The sequence below is a fragment of the Carex rostrata genome, chromosome 4, assembly GCF_964058835.1.
Source record: "Carex rostrata chromosome 4, lpCarRost1.2, whole genome shotgun sequence".
In the NCBI taxonomy this organism is placed as follows: domain Eukaryota; kingdom Viridiplantae; phylum Streptophyta; class Magnoliopsida; order Poales; family Cyperaceae; genus Carex; species Carex rostrata.
The window spans coordinates 10,686,943-10,708,420 of NC_135921.1; the positions used below are offsets into that span (position 1 = coordinate 10,686,943).

The 21,478-nt window shown below is 36.5% G+C and overlaps 1 protein-coding gene across 1 annotated transcript; it reads right to left on the reverse strand.

Moving 5' to 3' along the window:
- Positions 1-2,810: 2,810 nt before the first annotated feature.
- LOC144553243 (uncharacterized) lies at positions 2,811-7,405 on the reverse strand. Its single transcript, XM_078301340.1, has 6 exons — positions 7,057-7,405; positions 6,765-6,994; positions 6,272-6,680; positions 4,885-6,054; positions 3,763-4,060; positions 2,811-2,961 (listed from the first exon to the last, which is right to left on the reverse strand). Exons 1-6 carry the CDS (start codon positions 7,403-7,405, stop codon positions 2,811-2,813), a joined length of 2,607 nt encoding a protein of 868 aa, XP_078157466.1.
- Between the last annotated feature and the right edge of the window lie 14,073 nt (positions 7,406-21,478).

Genomic DNA, 21,478 nt, shown 5'->3' on the forward strand with positions numbered 1-21,478 from the left:
TACATTGTCCAAAATAATTTGATTTTTCGGCCATTGGACTATCGAATAGCGGGCATCATCAAGCACCACCATTTCATCGACAGGGACAGGAAGAGGTATTCTCACAGCCCAATCCTGCGTGATCTTCTCAATCGCTACGCGGAGATAGTTGGGCCTCAACTGATCACCGGATGCAGGAGGATATACAGTGCCCTTAGCAATGGTCAGAGGAGTAGTACCGAAATACATGACGAGGTCGCATGCTGTGGCCTCCTGCAATAATTATCAGCAATTAGTTGTCTTTAGAATGAAATAATATTGTCTAGCGAATTAACCGCGAGAATCAACAATACCTTTCGATTATGAACAAGTAGTGGTTACCTTTAGATTGTCCAAGCCGCCTATCACTTCGGTCCCGGATGCCTGACTGCTTCGCCGAATTCCCGGAGAAACGGGAGGTCGGTCCTCGGATGGCTGCCTAATTTGGTGCATTTGGTTCACCATCCTTGATTCCAGCTCAGCCAGCTTCTGGTTGTACTCCATTGAAAGCTCCTCGCGTACCTCCTGGCGCACCTGCGCCAACCTTGATTCCATCTCGTCTTTGTTGACCTTGGCACGAGGTCTTCTCCGGGGTTTTGCTCCATTGAATTCCTCCTTCCAGCCCGTGTAGACCCCTCTGCCCCTAACTCGACCGGTGTGTTCTGGATTCGGGAGCGCCAAGGACAAGGAATCTTCTTGACTTGCGACAGTCCGGGCACCAGAATTGACCTCCTCCACCTCCAACTGTTAATTAAAAAATTGGTTATAACAAAACACTAAGTAATGTACACAGAGTTATGATTTTGTTTGAATGACACAGTTATAACAAAAGGCTCTTACCATTTTATGAGCAACGGGCTCCACGTCTTTTGGGAGTACTATCCGCCCCTCAAGGGTTACCTCAGATCTTCCCATGAGCCAATCTTGGCCCCTAGGATTTTTTATCTTAACCACGGGTGAGTCAGACTGTTGGTTTTTCAAAATAACTTTTGCCCATTCTTTCGACTTACCCTCGTAACCACCTGACCCTAATTTGTGCGGGTACTTGTTCATTTTGGCGATCTTCCTGCCCTTCTCACTTTTTTTCTTCGAACATCAAAGTAAATCCATTACTTAAGGAAGATGGGTACAGATTGAGAAAGAACAAAAACTAAGAGCATCTCCAATCCAGCAATTGAAATTAATTGCTAATTTGTGCGGTTATGAAATTAATTCCAACAATTGCTAAATAAGCAATAGCCGTACAACCCAGCAATTACAGAAACAATTGACGCATCAGCATAAGCAATCCATAAGCAATCACTGTTGGAGATGCTCTAATGAGTTACCTAAATTTACATACCTTGAATTCTTCTGTTTTCTTCAAAACTTGGAACTCCTCCCACACCTCTTGTGTCAGCCAAGGATACACTGGCAACGGATCTTTCCCTTGATCCATGTAAAGTGTTTTCAACCTGCTCTTGAATTGCTTCCAAGCTTCATTCATTATCTTCAAAGACACTCCCTTTATCTTGTCTTTTGGGTCGTCCACGATGTTCCACTGGTCCTGATTGACAACGAAACTACTGCATGTAAGTTCATCTACTCCAAAAAAAAAAAATAGAATTGTTAGGTACTTTACCTTCACAATGTTCCACCATTGGTCCTTGTCCTTCTTTTGATCAAACTGATCCCAGCGCTCGACCAGGATAGATGCATGTTTCTTCACCGTGGAGGCGCAAAAATTTGAGTACTTTGCCCGATTATCACCCGTCGCACAGCCGTTCTTGTGGAATTCGATTGGCAATATTTCCTTCTGCTCAGTGATCTTCTTGCACATTGTCGGACCTCTTTTCCTTTTTTCAGGCCGAGCCTGCGAGACCTCTTCTTCCATGACAGCTACATTCTCTCCTTCTACATTATCCATCACAGCTACATTCTCTACATTATCCTCACCTGAATGTGTCATCGTTCTTTCTACAATCTACCGAGCGAGCGAGAGGAGCTTAGAGGTTCACCAACTACAGGAGGACAGAGCGAAACACCAACAGTGGCAGCACCAAGAGAGAGGAACCACGGAAAGAGAGAGGAGGAGACGCGTGGGTTTAGGGTTTAGAGGAGACGAAGGGATTTTGAAAATAAAGTGACCAGGCCGACCCAGCGCGCATTTTATTTCGCGCAAATCATTTATACACGGATATTTAATTAAACATCCGTGAAGGAAGACATTTCTAGACGGTTATTTCATTAATAATCCGTGTATAAATTCTATGCGTTCGCGGAAACAAATTCGCGCCTTGGGAAGTTCGAAATGTAAAGACATATTTTTATGTTTTTTTATATTTTTAAACTTAATTTGCATCTAAACTCAAATATTTATAAATAATAAAATTTTAGAGTTTGAAGCGACGTCGTTCCGACTTCGATTAGATAATTATTTAAAAAGCACATTTTCAGTTTAAATAGGGCAACTTTCTACACGGATGTTTAAGTAAAAAACCGTTTACAAATGATAGAGAATGTCTCCACAGATATTTTATTAAACGTCCGTGTGCAAATATTTGTTAATTTAAAATTCTTAGAAGACGAAACGGCTCTTCAAAATTCTATATAAAACTAGTTCGATCAAGATATTTATATAAATTTTATTTGCAAGTAGAAATGGCCGAAGTCCCTCCGGCCGGCAGTGCTCACCCCTCAAATGTGCCGTGGCCATTGCCCTCCGGCTACGTCCCGCCCGAAGAGGTTGATGTTAATTTTGAACTCCCCCCCGGTTTCGAAGTCCCTCCCGGCTATCTCAGGCCTCCTCCCAACTACAGGAGGACATGGCCGTGGCCGCCTTCAAATGTGCCACGTCGAAGTCGAAGGGAGCACCCACCACCAAAGCCGTACATAAGGAGGGGCGATCGCTGGATCAGGCCAAAGAGCCCCTGGATTAGGAGGAGGCCGGGGTCGCGCCAGGGCCTTTATGAAGGCATGTTTCATTAATTTAGCTAGCTTTTTTTGTTTTCTTCTTCTGTATTTTGTTTAATCAGTTTTTTTGTGTTATATGATGTATTAGCCAGGATCCTTTTTGATGTAATATATTTGCTTTAATTTAATCAACATTTTGTTTTCTATAATTTTTTATTTTTTGTTAAATAAATGATGCTATGTAAATAATTAATAATGTTATAGATATAAATTAACGTGTTAAATTAAAGTGTTAAAATACCTTTCTACACGGATATTTAATTAAAGTGTTAAAATACCTTTATACACGGATTTTTAATTAAAAAACCGTGTATAAAAGTATTCTACACGGATGTTTAATTAAAGGTCCGCGTACGAACCCATCGAAAAAGTGCCTCTTTATTTTTTATATTTTTAAATAATCTGATATTTAAATTAGTACATTTATATTTTATATTAATAATCTCATATTTATATTTTATATTAATAATCTCATATTAATATTAATATTTAAGTAAAGATTAATAAAATATAAACAATTAAAATATAGACAAATGAAATATAAATTATTTTATATTAAAAATAAAAATAATCTATTTCTTGTTTTTATTTGAAGATTCATCTTTTTTGTCTTTATTGCTTTCTTGATCTTCTTCATTTTTTTTCTGCTTCTTCCTCGCCCTTCTCTTCTCCTCATCTTCCTCTTCTCCTTCCTCCTCATCATCTTCTCCAGCAGCCTCTTCCTCTTCCTCCTCTTCTTCTTCATCGTCGTCTTCGTCATCATCTTCTTCTTCTTGGTCATCGTTTTCGCACCCAGGGCAGATCCATGAATTGTATCTCGGATCTCTGCTGCCTTGGTAGGATGATGAGCAGACGCATAACGGGTGGTATGAGTCTCCACAGTGGTTGCAATGGAACAACCACTCATATTTTCCGACCTCTTCGCATACTGTGCACTGTATGCCTCCAGTGGGTAAGTCCTTTTGTGAGTCGTCCGAGTCTGAACCTTCAGTTTGCTGGAAGAACTCACTCTCAGAACTATTTGAATCGTTAGAGTTTGAGTAGTCATTGTTATTTTGTGAGTCATCGGATGAGTAGGGATCCATTTTTCCTGGGAACAAATTAAAGAAGTAAGTTCAAAAGAATTATGAAGTTGTTTTGATCGTCTTCTCAGATAATTAAATAGAAAGGCAACTATTCGAATTCCGCGCTTCAAAATAAATGCAACATTTTACAGGATTCATGCATAACTATTTCTACACGGACGTTTGATTAAACGTCCGTGTACGATTCTTTCTAATGGTTTTGGTCAATAAATATGGCTCTAATTACTAAAGGGTTAGGGAATGAATATGGTGCCCTTTCAATTTTCTTTTATTTAATAGTCATAAGTTCCAACGATGCAAAAGCCTGCTCATAATTAATACATGTAAAAGAGTAAAAACTAATTAATAAAGAGTAGGGCTAAAAGTCCGTGTGGAATACCTTTCTACACGGATTTTTAGTTAAAAGTCTGTGTGAAAAACCTTTCTACACGGAGTTTTAATTAAAACGGCTCTCTTCTTAAAGGAAAAGGGGGCTGTTCGATGGGTTCTCTCACCATCGGTTCTGCTTATCAGATATCTATATTCATAAAATTTATATTTAAAAGGAATAAATAAACAAATAAAATGTAAAATACAAAAACACAGTAAAATATTATCGATCGGTTTACAGTCATCCAAAGATCTCATCAGTAATGCAAATAAACTATGCTTATCTATTCGGCTATTCATCTCTGAAATATTATAAAAGAAATAAATATTATAAATTGTTTTTTCTGGAATATAAATATGAAATTGTTCACGGTTAAACGAAATAAATATTATACATTGGTTTTTTTTTTCCTTTTTTTCTTTTTTTCCACTGTTTGAACATTTTCCCATAGTCCTTCACTGTGGTCAGATCTCATGTAATTTGCTTCGTCTTGTTCTTCAGTAGTTGTTGCTATCTCAGCTTGCACATCGGCACAAAATGGAGGTATCTCATCGAACTGGTCGTACTCTTCTTCGTCGATTACGTTTTCTATCCCAACAATCCTTCTTTTTCCGGGTAAGACGATGCTCCACCTAGCATCACTCGGGTCAGTGACATAAAAGACTTGGGTTGCTTGCTTGGCGAGTATGAACGGATCATCAACATACCCGACTCTGTTAAAATCTACCATTGTGAACCCGTCGTTATCAACTTTAACGCCACGGTCTTCGACCCATTGACACCGAAACAAGGGAATGCTGAGGTGAGCATTGTAAACGAGCTCCCAAATTTCTTCAATAACACCGTAATATGACTTTGATGCCATTACAGGCCGGGCATCCCCTGATCTACTGAATTCTTGAGACGTCGCCACCAACGTCACCCCACTATTTTGCATGGTGCTCTTATCACTTTGTAATTTAGTGTAAAATGTATATCCATTAATCTCGTATCCTTGGAATGTTCTAACAACCATTTGGGGTCCTTGGCCCAGCCATCTAACCGTTTCACTTACGGGCGACATTTCGGAGTGTGACTTCACTCTTTCTTTCAGCCATCCTATGAAACAACGGTTATGCTCGTCAGTAATCCACTTCTGACTTCTCGTGTAGTTCTGTTGTCGAAGAATTGCCATGTGCTCATCTATATAGGGAGTGACATCTGCCATGTGCTGTAGTACAATAAAATGTGCCTTTAACAGTTCATCTCTATCAGCAAGTATGGCTTTCAACCCAATAGTCCCTACTCCTTGGAGCCTTCCCTCGTATCGAGATGTTGGAACGCCAATAGGACCAACACCGGTCATGTAGTTGGTGCAAAACTCAATCACCTCTTCCGTGGAATATCCTTCTACGATGCTACCTTCGGGCCGATGTCGGTTCCTTACGTAACTTTTCAAAATACCCATGAATCTCTCGAATGGATACATATACCGCAGGAACACGGGACCACAAATCTTAATTTCCCTCACAAGGTGAACAACAAGGTGAACCATAACATCGAAAAAAGATGGCGGAAAATACATCTCAAGATGGCAAAGAGTAACGACGACCTCCTTTTGCAGAGAGTCCAATTTTAGCGGGTCTATCACTTTGGAATTAATTGCATTGAAGAAAAAACAAAGCTTCGTGATGGCTTGCCGAACGGGCTTTGGTAAAATTCCTCGGATTGCAACAGGAATCATGTGTCATTAAAACATGACAGTCGTGGGATTTCGGACCAATCAATTTCATGTCCTTCATGGACACAAGCTTCTTAATATTCGAAGAATACCCTGATGGGACTTTAATACTATGAAGGCATTTACAGAAGCTTGTTTTCTCGGTCTTCGACATTGTGCACATTGCGGGAGGTAGGTATGCCTTTTGCTTCCCTTTATCCTGCGGTGCAAGCTTGGGTCTTATTTTCATTTCCACCATGTCTTTTCGAGCATTGATACCGTCTTTAGTCTTCCCCGGAATATTCAACAATGTGCCGATCAGACTGTCGCAGACATTTTTCTCAATATGCATGACATCTAGGCAGTGTCTCACTTCTAAATATTCCCAGTACGGTAGCTCCCAAAATATGGACTTCTTTTTCCAAATATTTTTCGGTGGTGCTTTGGCACATTTTCCGAAAACAACTTTAAGATTTTTAACCAGCAGGAAGACACCCTTCCCGTCTAACGGACGACGTGCCACTCCAAGCTCAGTGTTCCCGTTGAATTCTTTCTTCTTCTTACGGTATGAGTGATTAATAGGAAGAAACCTACGGTGCCCCATGAAAACATTTTTTTTACAATTTTTCAACCTCAGCACCTGCGTGTCATCTTCACAGATAGGGCACACTTTTGCTCCTTTAGTACTATAGCCCGATAAATTTCCGTACGCGGGAAAATCGTTTATGGTGCAAAATACCATGGCCCGCAGCTCAAATTGCTCTTTACCGTACGCATCCCACACCCGGACGCCATCCCTCCACAATTTTTGGAGGTCCTCAATTAATGGTGCGAGATATACATCTATGTCATTTCCGGGTTGTCTGGGTCCTTGGATTTCATGCACAACCAAGGAGGAAGATTGTAAATGCATATAAGAACTGGCCAAGTACTGTGCCGACTGCTCATGCTTCCAAACGGACTCATTCCGTCTGTGCTCAACCCTAGCCTAAGGTTTCTTGATTCGCCACCAAATTCTGTGAAATCTCTATCAATGTTTCTCCACTGAGGAGAATCAGCTGGGTGTCTTAGTTTACCGTCCCTTTTGCGCTCGTCTTCATGCCAACGCAATAATTTCGCATCTTTGGGATTTGCAAATAACCGTTTGAATCTCGGTATTATCGGAAAATACCACACCGACTTAGCCGGAGCCCGACCCTTGTTTCCTTCATCGTTACCATCGTCAGTGTCCTGGTTCTTACGTCTGTACCGTGAAACACCGCATTTAGGACAAACATGCATCCACGGTACAATACACAGTCATTCGGACAGGCATGTATTTTTTCGACCTTCAAGCCCATTGGACAGATCAACTTCTTCGCCTGATATATTGTACAGGGTAACTCGTTGTTATCTGGGAGCATTTCTCGTAAGAGCTCTAATAAGGACGTGAAACTCTTGTCGCTCCAACCATTGTCTGCTTTTAAGTTCAACAATTTCAACACAGCTGACAGTTTTGAAAATTTGGTACACCCGGGATATAACGGCCTTTTGGATTCATTAGACATATACTGAATTTTTTTATAATTTTTATCACTAATTTCATCTTCCACATCACGTAACATGTCTTCTAGATTTTCAATAAAATCGTATTCTGCATTTTCATCAATATTCACACAATCATCCTCGTTGTAATTAAGTTCAAGTAGATTATCAAAATTTTCGACATTCTCAAAATCATCGTTGGAATGAAGCTCAAAATTATCATCAACTTCTACATTAATATCAACATTGTCTTCCAAAACAAAATTTCTATTGGTAGCACTACATTCCCTAATTTTCTCACCATGCATAAACCAACACGTATATCTCTTCTGAAATCCCCGACAAATCAAATGAGCTCTAATTTCTTCCAAGTCCCCAAATCTTTTAAAATTGCTACAATCTCTACAAGGACACAAGATGTCGTTATCCTTTGTCTTCGCTCTATAACTCTCGGCACATTTTATGAACTCATCAACGCGAGCCAAATATTCTGCAGTATCACGTCGCAATTCGTACATCCAACTTCGATCCATCTGTAAATTAAATTAAAATAATGATTCCAATTAGTCATGGTGGTCGAGCAACATACATTGTTACAAATTCTTGGCTTACAAACGGGCCGGTTTACAATCGTAACCCACTCCTTGAATATTATGCCTCATATGTGAACACATTAATTAGCGGGATTTAATTAGTGTTTAAGAAAAATTCGACAGCATTTCCCCTTAACTCCCCAAGTATGCGTAAACCACATACTCGTAGGAGCAATAAGGAGAAATGCTGACGAATTTTTCTCAAACACTAATTAAATCCCGCTAATTAATGTGTTCACATCCTAAATGAGACACAATATTCAAAGAGCAGTCCCAAACGGGGGACTATCCAAAATTAATCCCTATTAGATTAATTTTGAACGGGCATGGACCTAAAAGCATCAATAGGTCGGTTATTGGACCACAATACACTAATTATTTACATTACCTTAACAGATCAAGCATGCATGCATTAATAAATAATTGACCTAAATAATTAAGCAATAATAAGTACCAGAAAATTAGCGAGAGAAAAGAGAAAGACTAACCCTAGCAAGATAGAGAGGAGAAATGCAAATTAACTTCAAAGATCTCAGCTTCGGTCTCGATCCTTCTGCGCAGAAATCAGACCAACAGAGAGAGAGAGAGAGAGTAATTGATCAAAACGGCGCTGGAAGAAGGCCTTTTTGTAACCCTAAACCTTTCTACACGGACATTTATCTATAAAGCCGTGTAGAAAGTCGAGAGAGCTACACGGACTTTTATATAAACAGCCGTGTATAATTATTTTTTAACTCTTTTTAATTAAAAGAAACAACCTTTTTTAATTCTACCTTTCTACACGGCTCTTTATTAAATGTCCGTTTAGCATTGTATTTTTTTTGGTTTTTTTTTTTTTTATGTTTTTCAGATAGCAAAACAAACAATTTCCAAAAAAGAGGAAGACATTTAAAATCCTGAATTCCAAAACATATATAGCAATTTGAACAAAAAATTCATGTACATTAATTTATACAAAAATTACAAATTCTTATTGAGCATTAATTACAAAAGTTAAATCCATATAAACTAAAAAATTCTATCAAGGACTGGAAGAGGTGGATATATGAAGGACCCTCAGAATCGGATGGAGAGTCAGATGAAGACGATCTCGTCCGACTCCCCACCCGGCTCTGGTCCTTCATCCGACTATCCGGCTCTGAAATTATCCTCCAAAAAAACTTTAGCGCACAAATCAGACCAATTAATTGGGGAAATGAAGCAATTCGCATGGGAATTCGAGATGTAGGTTATCAATTATATCGGACTGGTCATCTTATGAGCTCCAAAAACAGTAGCTCATCTTTATAGATTTGCGATCCGAAATAATTGATAAACCTAAATTTCTGCCCAATTGTTAACTGCGAGAGGGAGAGTACAGATTGATCAATATGTTCTAATAAAGAAAGAGTTCAATAAAGATTCATATGTAAACTAAAATTTCCATTAAGGACTGGAAGAGGGGATCCCCTCTTCCAGTCGTTAATGGATATTTTTAGTTTACAAGTGGGTGATTCTTTCCTTTTGGTGCCAGTAGGGTTTAGAGAGGGTAATATGAAGATACATATTTTAATAAAGAAAGAGCTAGCTGAAAATAAAAAGTTGGATGAAGGACCTTCAAAAAAAAGAGAAGAGGTGGATGAACAACCTTCAGAGTCGGATGAAGAGTCGTCCGACTCTTCATTGGACTCTTCATCTGACACTTCGTCTGGCTCTGAAGGTCATTCATCCCTCCTCTTCCATTTTTTTTGAAGGTCTTCATCCCAACTCTTTATTCGATCAGCTCTTTCTTTATTAAAACATGATCTTCATATTACCCCCTCTGTAAATAATCAGATTACAGAGAGAGAGAGAATTGATCAAAACGGCGCTGGAAGGAGAAGGCCTTTTATATAACCAACTTGGTGCTCGAAAAGGCGCGCCCTTACCAAAATCCTAAAATAACCTTTCTACACGGCTTTTTATTAAACGTCCGTGCAGCTCTCTCAAGCTTTCTACACTGTTATTTAAACAAACATCCGTGTACAAGTTGGACATTTCTTCACGGTTCTTTAATTAAATATCCGTGTAGCTCTCTCAAGCTTTGTACACTGTTATTTAAACAGACATCCGTGTACAAGTTGGTCATTTCTTCACGGTTCTTTAATTAAATATCCGTGTAGCTCTATCAAGGCTTTCTACACTGTTATTTAGACAATAAGCCGTGTACATTCCCTAATAAACGTCCGTGTAGCTCTCTCAAGGCTTTCTACACCGATTCTTTAATAAAAAACCGTGTAGAGATTTCACAGATATTCCGGGCACCCAAAAAATTACAATTTCTCCACGGTTTTTACGTAAAATTGTCAAATCTGTGTACAATGTGCAGTGTACAATGACCATTTTTGTAGTAGTGTTGCTTGAGTCAAGTACCTCGAGGATACGTAACTCCTTTGTGAACTTAACTCTAAAATCTATCAGATTGGCTTCAAACAGTGAATCCAAGCTGTTGGAATTCATCTACCTTACAATTGATGCATCTATATGTAAAAAAATTAAACTTTCGAATTAATTTAGTATGAAGTCAAGTGGTCAAAATTAGAATGTTATATATTAATTGTTATGCATTTACTTTTTAAACATTTTTTACCACTTGACTCTATACAAAATTAGTTCGGAAATTTTAATTTTTTGCATATACGTAGACGAATCACTCGTAAGGTAGATATATTTCAACGGTTTAAATTCATCGTTTAAAGCCAATCTGATAGATTTTAGAATTGAGTTCACAAAGAAACTTGGTGAACTTAAAGAACACGCTATTTCTACTGTCCGACTGAGATAGTTATGGATCTGTTAAGTTGTATTTTTCTTGTGTCTGTCAGGATTTTGGTGATCTTGTTTTGATGCATTGGTTGTTTTTGTTTTTGTTTTGGTTTTGGTTGTGTTGGTTTCTTGATGTGATATTGAGTATTGAATTGTGTTTTGTGGTTTTAAGTATTGGTTTGGTACGTTTGGATAAAAGAAAGAATAGAGCTAATCTCAAGTTTGAAAATAGTAACTAACTCAATTTTTGGTTGGACTAGTAGAATAGTGAACTAATTCATATAAGACAAACAAAGAATAGTGGATTAGTGTTATTCTTACTCTATTCAAATATCGAATAGCTCAAAAGAGTAGAACTATTTTTGAATTAGTGCTATTCTTGCTCCATCCAAATGCACAGGAGTAGTACTTTGAACATTTAAGTTCTTGTAAGATATAATTGTACATTAATTGTTCTGTATCACAAGTGATGGCAAATTTGCAAACATTATTTTTTTGTTTACTACTTTGAAAATTAATTTAATTTTTAAGTTGCATGAAAAAATTGCAAAGCAAACCCTAAGAAGAATAATATGAAGAAATACGACCATAAGTTTTAGAAACTCAGAGAAAAAATGACAAAGTGATTATATTTTTAACATAACAATTTGTTAAGTCGTTTTAGCAAAGAAAAGATAGCGGTCATAGTTTGAATTATTATAAATTGTCAAATAATGCATCGATTACTATTACATGATAAAACTAAAGCGCGCCAAATTAGACAATTATAAAGAAATCCATCTAGCTAGTATGATATCAGTGTCATATGCAAGAGCAGAGGCAGCTTATCATAAAATTTGGCAGTAGTTATATTCTAGAAATCCAAAACTAATTTACACGAATTATGTTTTGAACCTCTGTTCTATTCCGAGAAATGATATTGCCTTACGCTGGACGTGCGATGTGAGACTAACAATCCAATATATTTTATATAACCCAACAAATTAAATAGATAGCTCAACAATCCATTATATTTTAGATAGCTCAACAATTTAAACTATATATAGCCTTGACTTTTATCATGTTTTATCTAGTATCCGATTATCTAATGGGTTTGAATCACGATTAGTCGTTATTTAAACCCGATTCGATAATTTCTTGCCCTACCTTGATAAAAATCCTGTATATCCTCCCCTGGTCATATGACACTAATTCCATAACTTATTAGATATATTCGAAACCATTCAAACCAAATTACTTTATGAGTGATGCATGTATATGCAAAAAAAAAAAAAATTCAAGTTATTTTACTATTGAGTCAAGCGGTAAAAAAATGTTGAAAACTAAAAGCATGAAAATTAACTTAAAAACTCTTACATTTGACTACTTTACTGGATACTAAATAAATTTGAAAAATTATAAAACTTGCAAGTAAATGCACAACCAATGAAGTAAAATCAGTTTAAACGATTTAGATTTACCGTTTGAAATGGATTTGATAGGTTTTAAAATTAGTATTATATAAGTTGAAATAAAATTAATATCATACTAGCCCACTCATTATAACAATAGTGTTGAAAGGACAATATATATGGAGTATATATATTGCTGATGAGAACTTAAAAAGACACTACACAAGTGTGAACGAGCCCCGTCAGGTACCGAGCAATTTTAATTCGGACTTGTATTAGGTGAACGAGGTCTTTAAAATTCCTGCCAGATTAAAATAAATAGTCTAATTTTAGTGGAAACTTTTTTTTTAGGATCCGGTTATAATTTGGACTTGCCTATATTATCTAAACTTCTTGTTTATTTTGATTAATCTTGTCATTTTTGTTATGTTAATTTTTTTTTTTTTTTAACTATATATGTTTGTCTACTTCTGACAAAATTTCTGTCTTCACCAATGCTAATGATGCACTTTTGTAATAAAGAGCAAAATATTTAACATTGTAGGGTAAGTGTGGTAGGGGGTAGTAGGTAACCTTGATTGCTTTTTGATGGTTGGTTTAATTATGTAAGAACATTAGGTATGGTAACAGTGGTTTGATGTCAGTATCTTATGATTTGGTTTCTTGATTTAATGAAATCGGTGGGATATGTTTTACTGAAGCTGAATCCCACAAGTGTGATATCATAATCAAATTAAATGATACTCCTGTATAGAAGTAAGATTCACGCATAGTTCGCGAATTATTTGCAAGTTATTTCTTTTCGGAACCTTTAAAAAGATTTGACGAATTATTATTATCAGATATTTTTCAATTTTTTTATAAGATATGTTCTGATCGAAAGCCATAAATGTTATATATTTTTACTTTTTCACAAAAAGATTGTTTTCTACTTCAAAATCATAACAAGGACATTGAAAATAATTAAATGAAGAAGTTTTGGTTTACTTTTAGCAACTTGAAATTTAGGTATACACTGAAGTACTGAACCCCAAATCTAATTGGCAAACATAAATCTGAAAAGAAAATTGATTGTAGCTTCGATCTCTGGGCCATTACCAATTTGACTCAAGGCCTGATGGGTCGAGGGTTACAGAAAATAAGCCCAAAGCCCAACCAAATATTAAGCCCAATTTTCCTCTTAAGGTCATACCCAGTGAGCCCAAGACCCAATCACACCAAGTTGGCCTAGCCCCAGATATTCACCTCTAATTAAGATATCTCAAAATATAAGTTGATTTTCAATTAATACCGTCCTGTGCATTGCTGTCTACAGACATGCTCCAAATTAAATATGGCACAATTATGAAATAAACTAAATTTTTTAATTATCTGGATACGAAATGTGATACCATGCAAAACACATTTCACAAAAAAAAAAAAAAAAAAAAAAAAAAAACACATTTCATATAGCTTTTCATAGTAGTGAATGTGGTATCTTTTCATTCACCGCCTTAAAATCTTAGTATTTTTATTGCCTCTTTTAGCGTGTTAACCTTCCTCCTATCTTCATAAGTAATATTCAATCTTTGTTAATTTTCTTATTCATTGCTGTAAGCCTGTACTATTGTTACTATATTTGCTTTATTGGTTTACTGTTGTACTTAAAAAAAAGTTCATATGATCATATGAAGAACGGAGGGTGGAGACTAGGGGTGGCAATGAGCTCTTAAAGAGCGAGTTAGGTCACACTCGTATTCGGCTTGTTGGTGAATCAAGCTGAGCGAGCGAGTTTGGATTTTAGGTCCCGAGCTAAAACTATTGCTCAAGACCGACTTGTGACTTGTCCGAGTTAGCTCGTTATTAGCTTGTCAGATTTATAAATCTGTATATTTTCTTTTCTACTATATCTTAAATTTTCATAACACATCTTATTAATTAATTATGACTAAAACAAAATAATATTTATATGACTAATTAATGAAGAATACTCTTAATTCAATTGTAATTAAACAAATCAACTACTATAAATTAAGTTTACAGCTAAATTCATACATACAAATATATCAAAATCCTAAATTCATATAAATATATTCACAGAATAAATTCATGCATACCAAATCAAACGAAATCATACAAATTAACTTAATTGCTTATAATTAATTCACACATATTTCATATAAAATTACCAATCAACTTAAACACAGTCCAAAGTGTGATTGTCATAACACTGGCTATAACTAGTGGATTGAATTCGGGTAGGGTACGGGTACCTCGGGTACGGGTAGGGCGGGTAGTCGGGTAGGGCGGGTACGGGTAGGGCGGGTAGTCGGGTAGGCGGGTACGGGTAGGTCGGGTAGGGTTTTAAAAAAGTGTACCCTACCCGTTTCAAACCCGTGCCCGTCCCGGGTAACGGGTACGGGTACCTCGGGTACGGGTAGGGCGGGTAGGGTACTTTTTTTTTTTTTTTTTTTTTTTTTTTTTTTTTTTTTTCCTTTTTCCTTTTTCCTTTTTCCTTTCTGTTTTCCTTTCTGTTTTTCTTTCGGTTTTTCTTTTGGTTTTTTTTTTTTTCTGTTTTGTTTTTCCGGTTTTTTTTTTTCTGTTTTTGTTTAATTTTTTTTGTTTTGTTTTGTTTTTCCGGTTTTTTTTTTTTTTTTTCTGTTTTGTTTAATGTTTTTTTTTCTGTTTTTTTTGTTTTTTGTTTTTTTTTTCTGTTTTTTTTTTCTGTTTTTTTTTTTTGTTTGTTTTATTTTACAGTGTCGTACAAATATTATTACATGTTTATAATTCGATTTTTATAATATGAATAGTTCGATATCAAATAGAGTATATATAAACATGAAATTATCAAGTCGCAACTTTATAATAATTTAAAAACAATAGATTAAAAAATAAAAGTTACCCTCCTCCTTTATTCCGGGCTTGGGACCGGCTATGTAAAATAACATAGGCGGAGTTCTAACTTTTTTTTTATTAGTAATTGTTCTTTAAAATGAATAATTTAAAAACTAATTAAAATGTTTAGAAATTATAATTTTAAAAATAACCATAAATATTAAAAGAGGTTAGAAAATTATACCGACACTACCTATCTAGTAGTTTGGATTCATATACCATTGTTCGCTTTCTTCCGCACCGTCTGAATCTGAATTAGCTTGGGGCTGCGGCTCGGTAACACTTTCTTCAGTATCAGCTGCGGATGATGATTCTTGATCTCGATGTTGGTTGCGCTCGTCAGCATTAATCCAATCTTTCAAGCACACAAGTCTCTCAAAAACATGTGGACCCAATTTACTGCGTCTGTCGGAGAGGATCCTGTTCGCCGAACTAAAACAACTTTCTGAAGGGACGGTTGACACGGGTACGGCAAAGACGTCATGGGCCATCATCGCCAGTGTTGGATAAGACCTTTGATTCCTCTTCCACCACGTCATGATGTCAACGTTTTCATTTTCGTTGCGCATATTTAAATAGCTCACTAACTCGTTTGAGGATGCGTGCGGTTCGCTATCTGACTGAAAATCTGCTAACAATCCACTACTGCTAGTGCTCCTGAAAGTGGAACTATTAAAAAATAAAAAAAAATTAGTGGACAAATAATGCAGATATTATAAATAATAAAGATTAAAAGCATAATGTATATTTATTCATACCTAGGACCAGCCCGAGACGAAGAGGGGTTCTGGTTGGCACTAATTCTTGAGTTGTATATGTTAAACATCTCAGGGAACTTCGCATCCACGTATGCCTCGACCCCGGTTGCGTCTAAATGTAGATTATCTTTGTACGCTTCAACCATTTTGATCGTGTAATATTTCTTGTATGCCGGGTTGAGGCAGCTTGCGATAATTGCCATGAGGGGTACATCTTCCCAATATTTTAGAAATTTTAGTTTCATGGCCTCTACGATCGGTGTGAGAGATTTATCGTGTATTTCTACTTGTTCCAACTTACGATACACCTTGGAAATTTGGTAGATTTGCCGCAACAACTCAAATGCCGTCGGTGAATACGAGCAGGATAGTTTGACGGTTGCTTCAAAAAAGGTTCCTAGGAATGTTGAAAGCCTTTCTAGTTGGTCCCATTCCCCGCCGGTGGGTTCCAATTGCATTCCCTCAGGGGTGGATCCCCTCAAAAACTCCCCTATGACAGCTTTGTAAGGAAGGCATCGGTTCAACATCCTATAGGTTGAGTTCCAACGGGTATCTATATCCCAAGGTACTTTCAACTTGCTTAGTCGATAGGTTACGCACAACTTTGCAAACTCTTGTCTTCTTTCATGGTTTGAAACAATGTGGTTGAGGGCATCCTTAAATTTAACTATCAATAATTTTATAGCTTCAGTTTTAAGTCCCGCCTTCACGACGAGGTTAAGTATATGACAAGCACACTTTTGGTGAAACATTTCACCATTCATAATAGAGTTTAGTGACCGTTTAAAAATTTCAATGGAAGCAATGTTGTTGCTAGCATTATCGAAAGATATAGAAAAAACCTTGTTAGCCATATCCCTCTTAAGGTTATACTCTTGTAAAACCTCAATAATAGATTTAAAAATTACATTTGCGGTGTGCGGGGAATCTAACACTCGAAAACTTAATATCCTCTTTTGTAATACCCACTGATCATCGATCCAATGCCCAGTAACACAAGAGTACCCAAGGCCATGTTTACCAGCAGTCCATATATCGGAGGTAATTGAGACCTTATTGGATTGATATGCAAATGTACCTTTGAGGTCATCTTTTATGGTTGTAAACTGTTTTTTTATTTCACCAACCAACTTTCTATGATGCATCCTCTTGTACATTGGTTGAGCACACCCCCGAATGACCAACCGGGCAAAGGCTGTGCAACCACCCATACTGATTGGTTGTTCTTTGTGGGTTACGTACCGGGCCAATTCACTAAGCATTTTTTTTTCATCAAATTTTGGGTTGGTTCTGGTACCATCCGCATTAATAAGGGTTTGGATTTGTCTCGATGGTACATTTGCACTTGGTTCCTCACCCTTTTTTTCATGCGTTTCGGCATGTCTTTTAAAGCTACTCATACCACTACTTTGCTTATACACAAAAAAAGGTTTCTTGCAATTGGGTACCTTACATTCAAGGGTTTCCATAAAGCCATCATCATCTTTTTTAATCTCATAAAATCTGGCCCACGGCTGATTGTATTCCGGAGCTCTTCTAGCCTTCTTTACCACTGGTTGTTGCGGGGGGGCACTTGTCGAAGGAGGGATAGCTTCTTCCTGAATTTCAGGGGCACTTCTCGAAGGAGTACCTTCTATAGAGGGAGTAAATTGACTCGATGCTACAGAAGAAGTGCCTCCATATGCATACGGTGGTGTCGGTTGAAATGTTTCTTGTGGAATGTAGGTGTTTGGATCGTTTGAAGTATAATACGGTGCATGCATTTGTGGGGGTTGTTGATAATTTAAATCTAGGATTTGGTCCCTTCTTTGATAATTGTGTGGATAGTTAGGTGGATAATTAGGTGGTGGCATTTGGGAGGAACTATCAAGATAATTAGGTGGATAATTAGGTGGTGGCATATCGGGGCCAAAAATAGAAGCCGACATTCTCGCTTCAAATGTTTCTTCCACCGATTCGTGATGAGGAGATGTCATTTTTTAACCTATTAAAAAACATAAATTAAAAAACAGAAATTTAAAAAACAGAAATTTAAAAACAGAAATTTAAAAACAGAAATTAAAAAACAGAAATTAAAAACAGAAATTAAAAAACAGAAATTAAAAAACAGAAATTAAAAAACAGAAATTAAAAAACAGAAATTAAAAAACAGAAATTAAAAACAGAAATTAAAAAACAGTAATTAAAAAACAGAAATTAAAAAACAGAAATTAAAAACAGAATTTAAAAACAGAAATTAAAAAACAGAAATTAAAAAACAGAAATTAAAAAACAGAAATTAAAAAACAGAAATTAAAAACAGAAATTAAAAAACAAAAATTAAAAACAGAAATTAAAAACAGAAATTTAAAAACAGAAATTAAAAAACAGTAATTAAAAACAGAAATTTAAAAACAGAAATTAAAAAACAGAAATTAAAAACAGAAATTAAAAACAGAAATTAAAAAACAGAAATTAAAAACAGAAATTTAAAAACAGAAATAAAAAAACAGTAATTAAAAACAGAAATTCAAAAACAAAAATTAAAAAACAAAAATTAAAAACAGAAATTAAAAAACAAAAATTAAAAACAGAAATTTAAAAACAGAAATTAAAAAACAGTAATTAAAAACAGAAATTTAAAAACAGAAATTAAAAAACAGAAATTAAAAACAGAAATTAAAAACAGAAATTAAAAAACAGAAATTAAAAACAGAAATTAAAAACAGAAATTTAAAAACAGAAATAAAAAAACAGTAATTAAAAACAGAAATTAAAAAACAGAAATTAAAAACAGAAATTAAAAAAAATCTAACATCTTTTCTAACCTATTAAAAATAAATCCGAATTTAAAAAAAAAATCTAACATATTCAAAAAACAAATCTAATTACTTCACAAATTTTTAAAAAAAATCTAACATCTTTTCTAACCTATTAAAAATAAATCCGAATTTCAAAAATGTCACACCCCGGAACAGGGGGTCGCGCAGTTTTGTTTTAAAATACGGTTTTGTTCATGTAGATTTATATATATATATATATAAATTGTTTATGTTTATGTGTGTGGGCCCGATTCTATTAGTATGCGGGGGGTGGCAGGGGGGGCGGCAGCCCCCTGCGAGCGTTGTCTGAGGTTACGAAGCACCGCTCAATAGAGCACGAAAAATTTTATTTTGGAGAAGTCAAATTGCATGAAAATCCTTTAACCGACGGTCCAGATTAGTCAAATTATCATATGATTTGATTTAAAACAAGTTTGGTTCAAAACCGATTTAATTTGGCTAAGTTATACCCAAAACAGTATTTTTGGGAACCCATTGCGGCCCGCAATAGGGCTGTTGCGGCCCGCAACCCTTCCCAAAATTTCCAGCCTCTGCAAACTACCTCTGACTCCATTCATTGCGGCCCGCAATGAATTTATTGCGGCCCGCAACAAGTTCCAAAATTTCCCAGCCTCTGAAGGGAGCCTCTGCCTCCATTCATTGCGGCCCGCAATGAATTTATTGCGGCCCACAATGACCTGGTTGGCTTGTTAAGCTGCGAATTTTTCTGTCTACTCTCATTGCGGCCCGCAATAGGGTTATTGCGGCCCGCAATAAGGGTACTGATTTTCATTCCTTTGCCCATTTTCGTGAAATTTCACCCCGTTTTCAAACCCGATCAAATCCCCGTATAACTAAACAATTATTCCCCATTCACTAGCAATTTTAATGATATTTAAAATGCAATTTCAACATTTAAATCATAACAACCATTTAAAACATACCGTTAGGGTTTTAGAACATAATACGGTTCGATAACAACCTATTCATCAAAATAACCGACTACGGGTTCAACTACACATTCAAAATGGACATAAAGGGTTTGGCATAACCTATTAGCTCGGCCTAAACTCACGCGTCGAGCCCGAGTCCCACTTCACTCGCGTTTACCTGCACATATCAGTTCAAAGGGAAAAATTCCCCGAGGGGAGGGGGTGAGAAAACCTGTCATCCGTTTTCTCAGTGCGGAATTTAAATGGCTACTGGATTTGTGAGAAATCCATCACCAGAACTAAATACACTAGCAATAGGGCATCTATTTATTCATTTACCAGTAATAATAAATGCACATGTACCAGGAATAGATTCAAACGGGTTTCAATTCACAAAAATCAACATCAATCAACGAATTTCCAGAAAGATTTGGTTTCACAGATATAATATATATAAGTCTGGTTATGAGGTACAGATATCAACTATCGATCACCTCCGGCTTAACAGTTCTATTTTCTGGTTTCAAGTCATACAATCTCATCAATTCATCACTTAAAATATACACGGCATATTCCGCGAATATGCAACAGAATATCACTTTTCTCAAAAGAAATCACTGACATTGTCATTGAGTCACTGAACCACTGAACCACAGTTCTACCTAAAATTACACTGCACTTCCCTTACCCAACCGGTACTGGGTTCACTAGGGCCATTCTCCAGATGCGCATAAGGGTCCTGGATGAAAGTCTAGTAGCTAGCTAGACTTTCCACTATGATACACTGTTCACTTCACACAATCAATCCAAGTCATACTGTGGTTCCACTCACTTATTCAAAACGACAGATCAACAATCGATAAACCGTACCAACATGAGAATCATAACAGTTATACAATTCAATCACACTAATATCACAATTAATGCAATGCGGCAACAAATGCTTTCAATCAGAGATTCAACATGCTATGCACAGTTTATTTAAATCAAGCAATCAACATAAATATAATAATATGCACCGTTATTTAGTTCTACGAATAAACCCCAAAACAGATCCCGTGAACCCCCGCACCTGGTTATGTAGGGCACGTAGAGGGTCCGCGATCTCGCGACTCGGTAAGCTCGTCAATCCCGCTAGCCGTGCTCGTTAGGATCTATCCATAGGTCAATTTATTAAATTCCGGCACTTTTACAATTTAAACCCTCAAATCAATTTTTTTGGGAAAAATCCGTAAATTGGAATTTGGTTGCACTTTGGAACACGGAATCAGTCAATTTACACTATATAAACAACAAAGGCACGGAATAATCAATTTGGTACGATTCTACGGGTTTTCACCGAAACCCTAAAAACAAGGAATCACGAAATGAGAGAGAAATAGGAAGGGGAATTACCAATGGAACGGATGGATGTGCGAGATTTGAGCTCCTCTTCCTAAATCTCCGTTTTCGCGCAATACGGTCACCGGGGTGCCTCTCTCTCACTCTCTCTCTCTCTCGTTCTTTCTCTCTTGGCGGAAACAAAGGAAAGAAGAAAAAAAGATGGGGGCAGGAAAGGAAAGGAAGGAGGGAAAGAGGAGGGAATGACAAGGGGCCCCCACTTGTAAGTGGTATTTTTGCAAAATAAACCCTCCACTTGTTCGATATTGTTTAAATGATTTATATAACTCCAATTGCTCCTCTCTCTTAACACAATT

Coding starts and splice junctions, on each gene's coding strand:
- LOC144553243 (XM_078301340.1), bottom strand. CDS start 7,405: ATGCATGTTTGTCCTAAATGCGGTGTTTCACGGTACAGACGTAAGAAC. Junction 4,061..4,884: donor TTACATGAGATCTGACCACA/GTGAAGGACTAT, acceptor ATTTGTTCCCAG/GAAAAATGGATCCCTACTCA. Junction 2,962..3,762: donor AATTCATGGATCTGCCCTGG/GTGCGAAAACGA, acceptor GCCTTCATAAAG/GCCCTGGCGCGACCCCGGCC.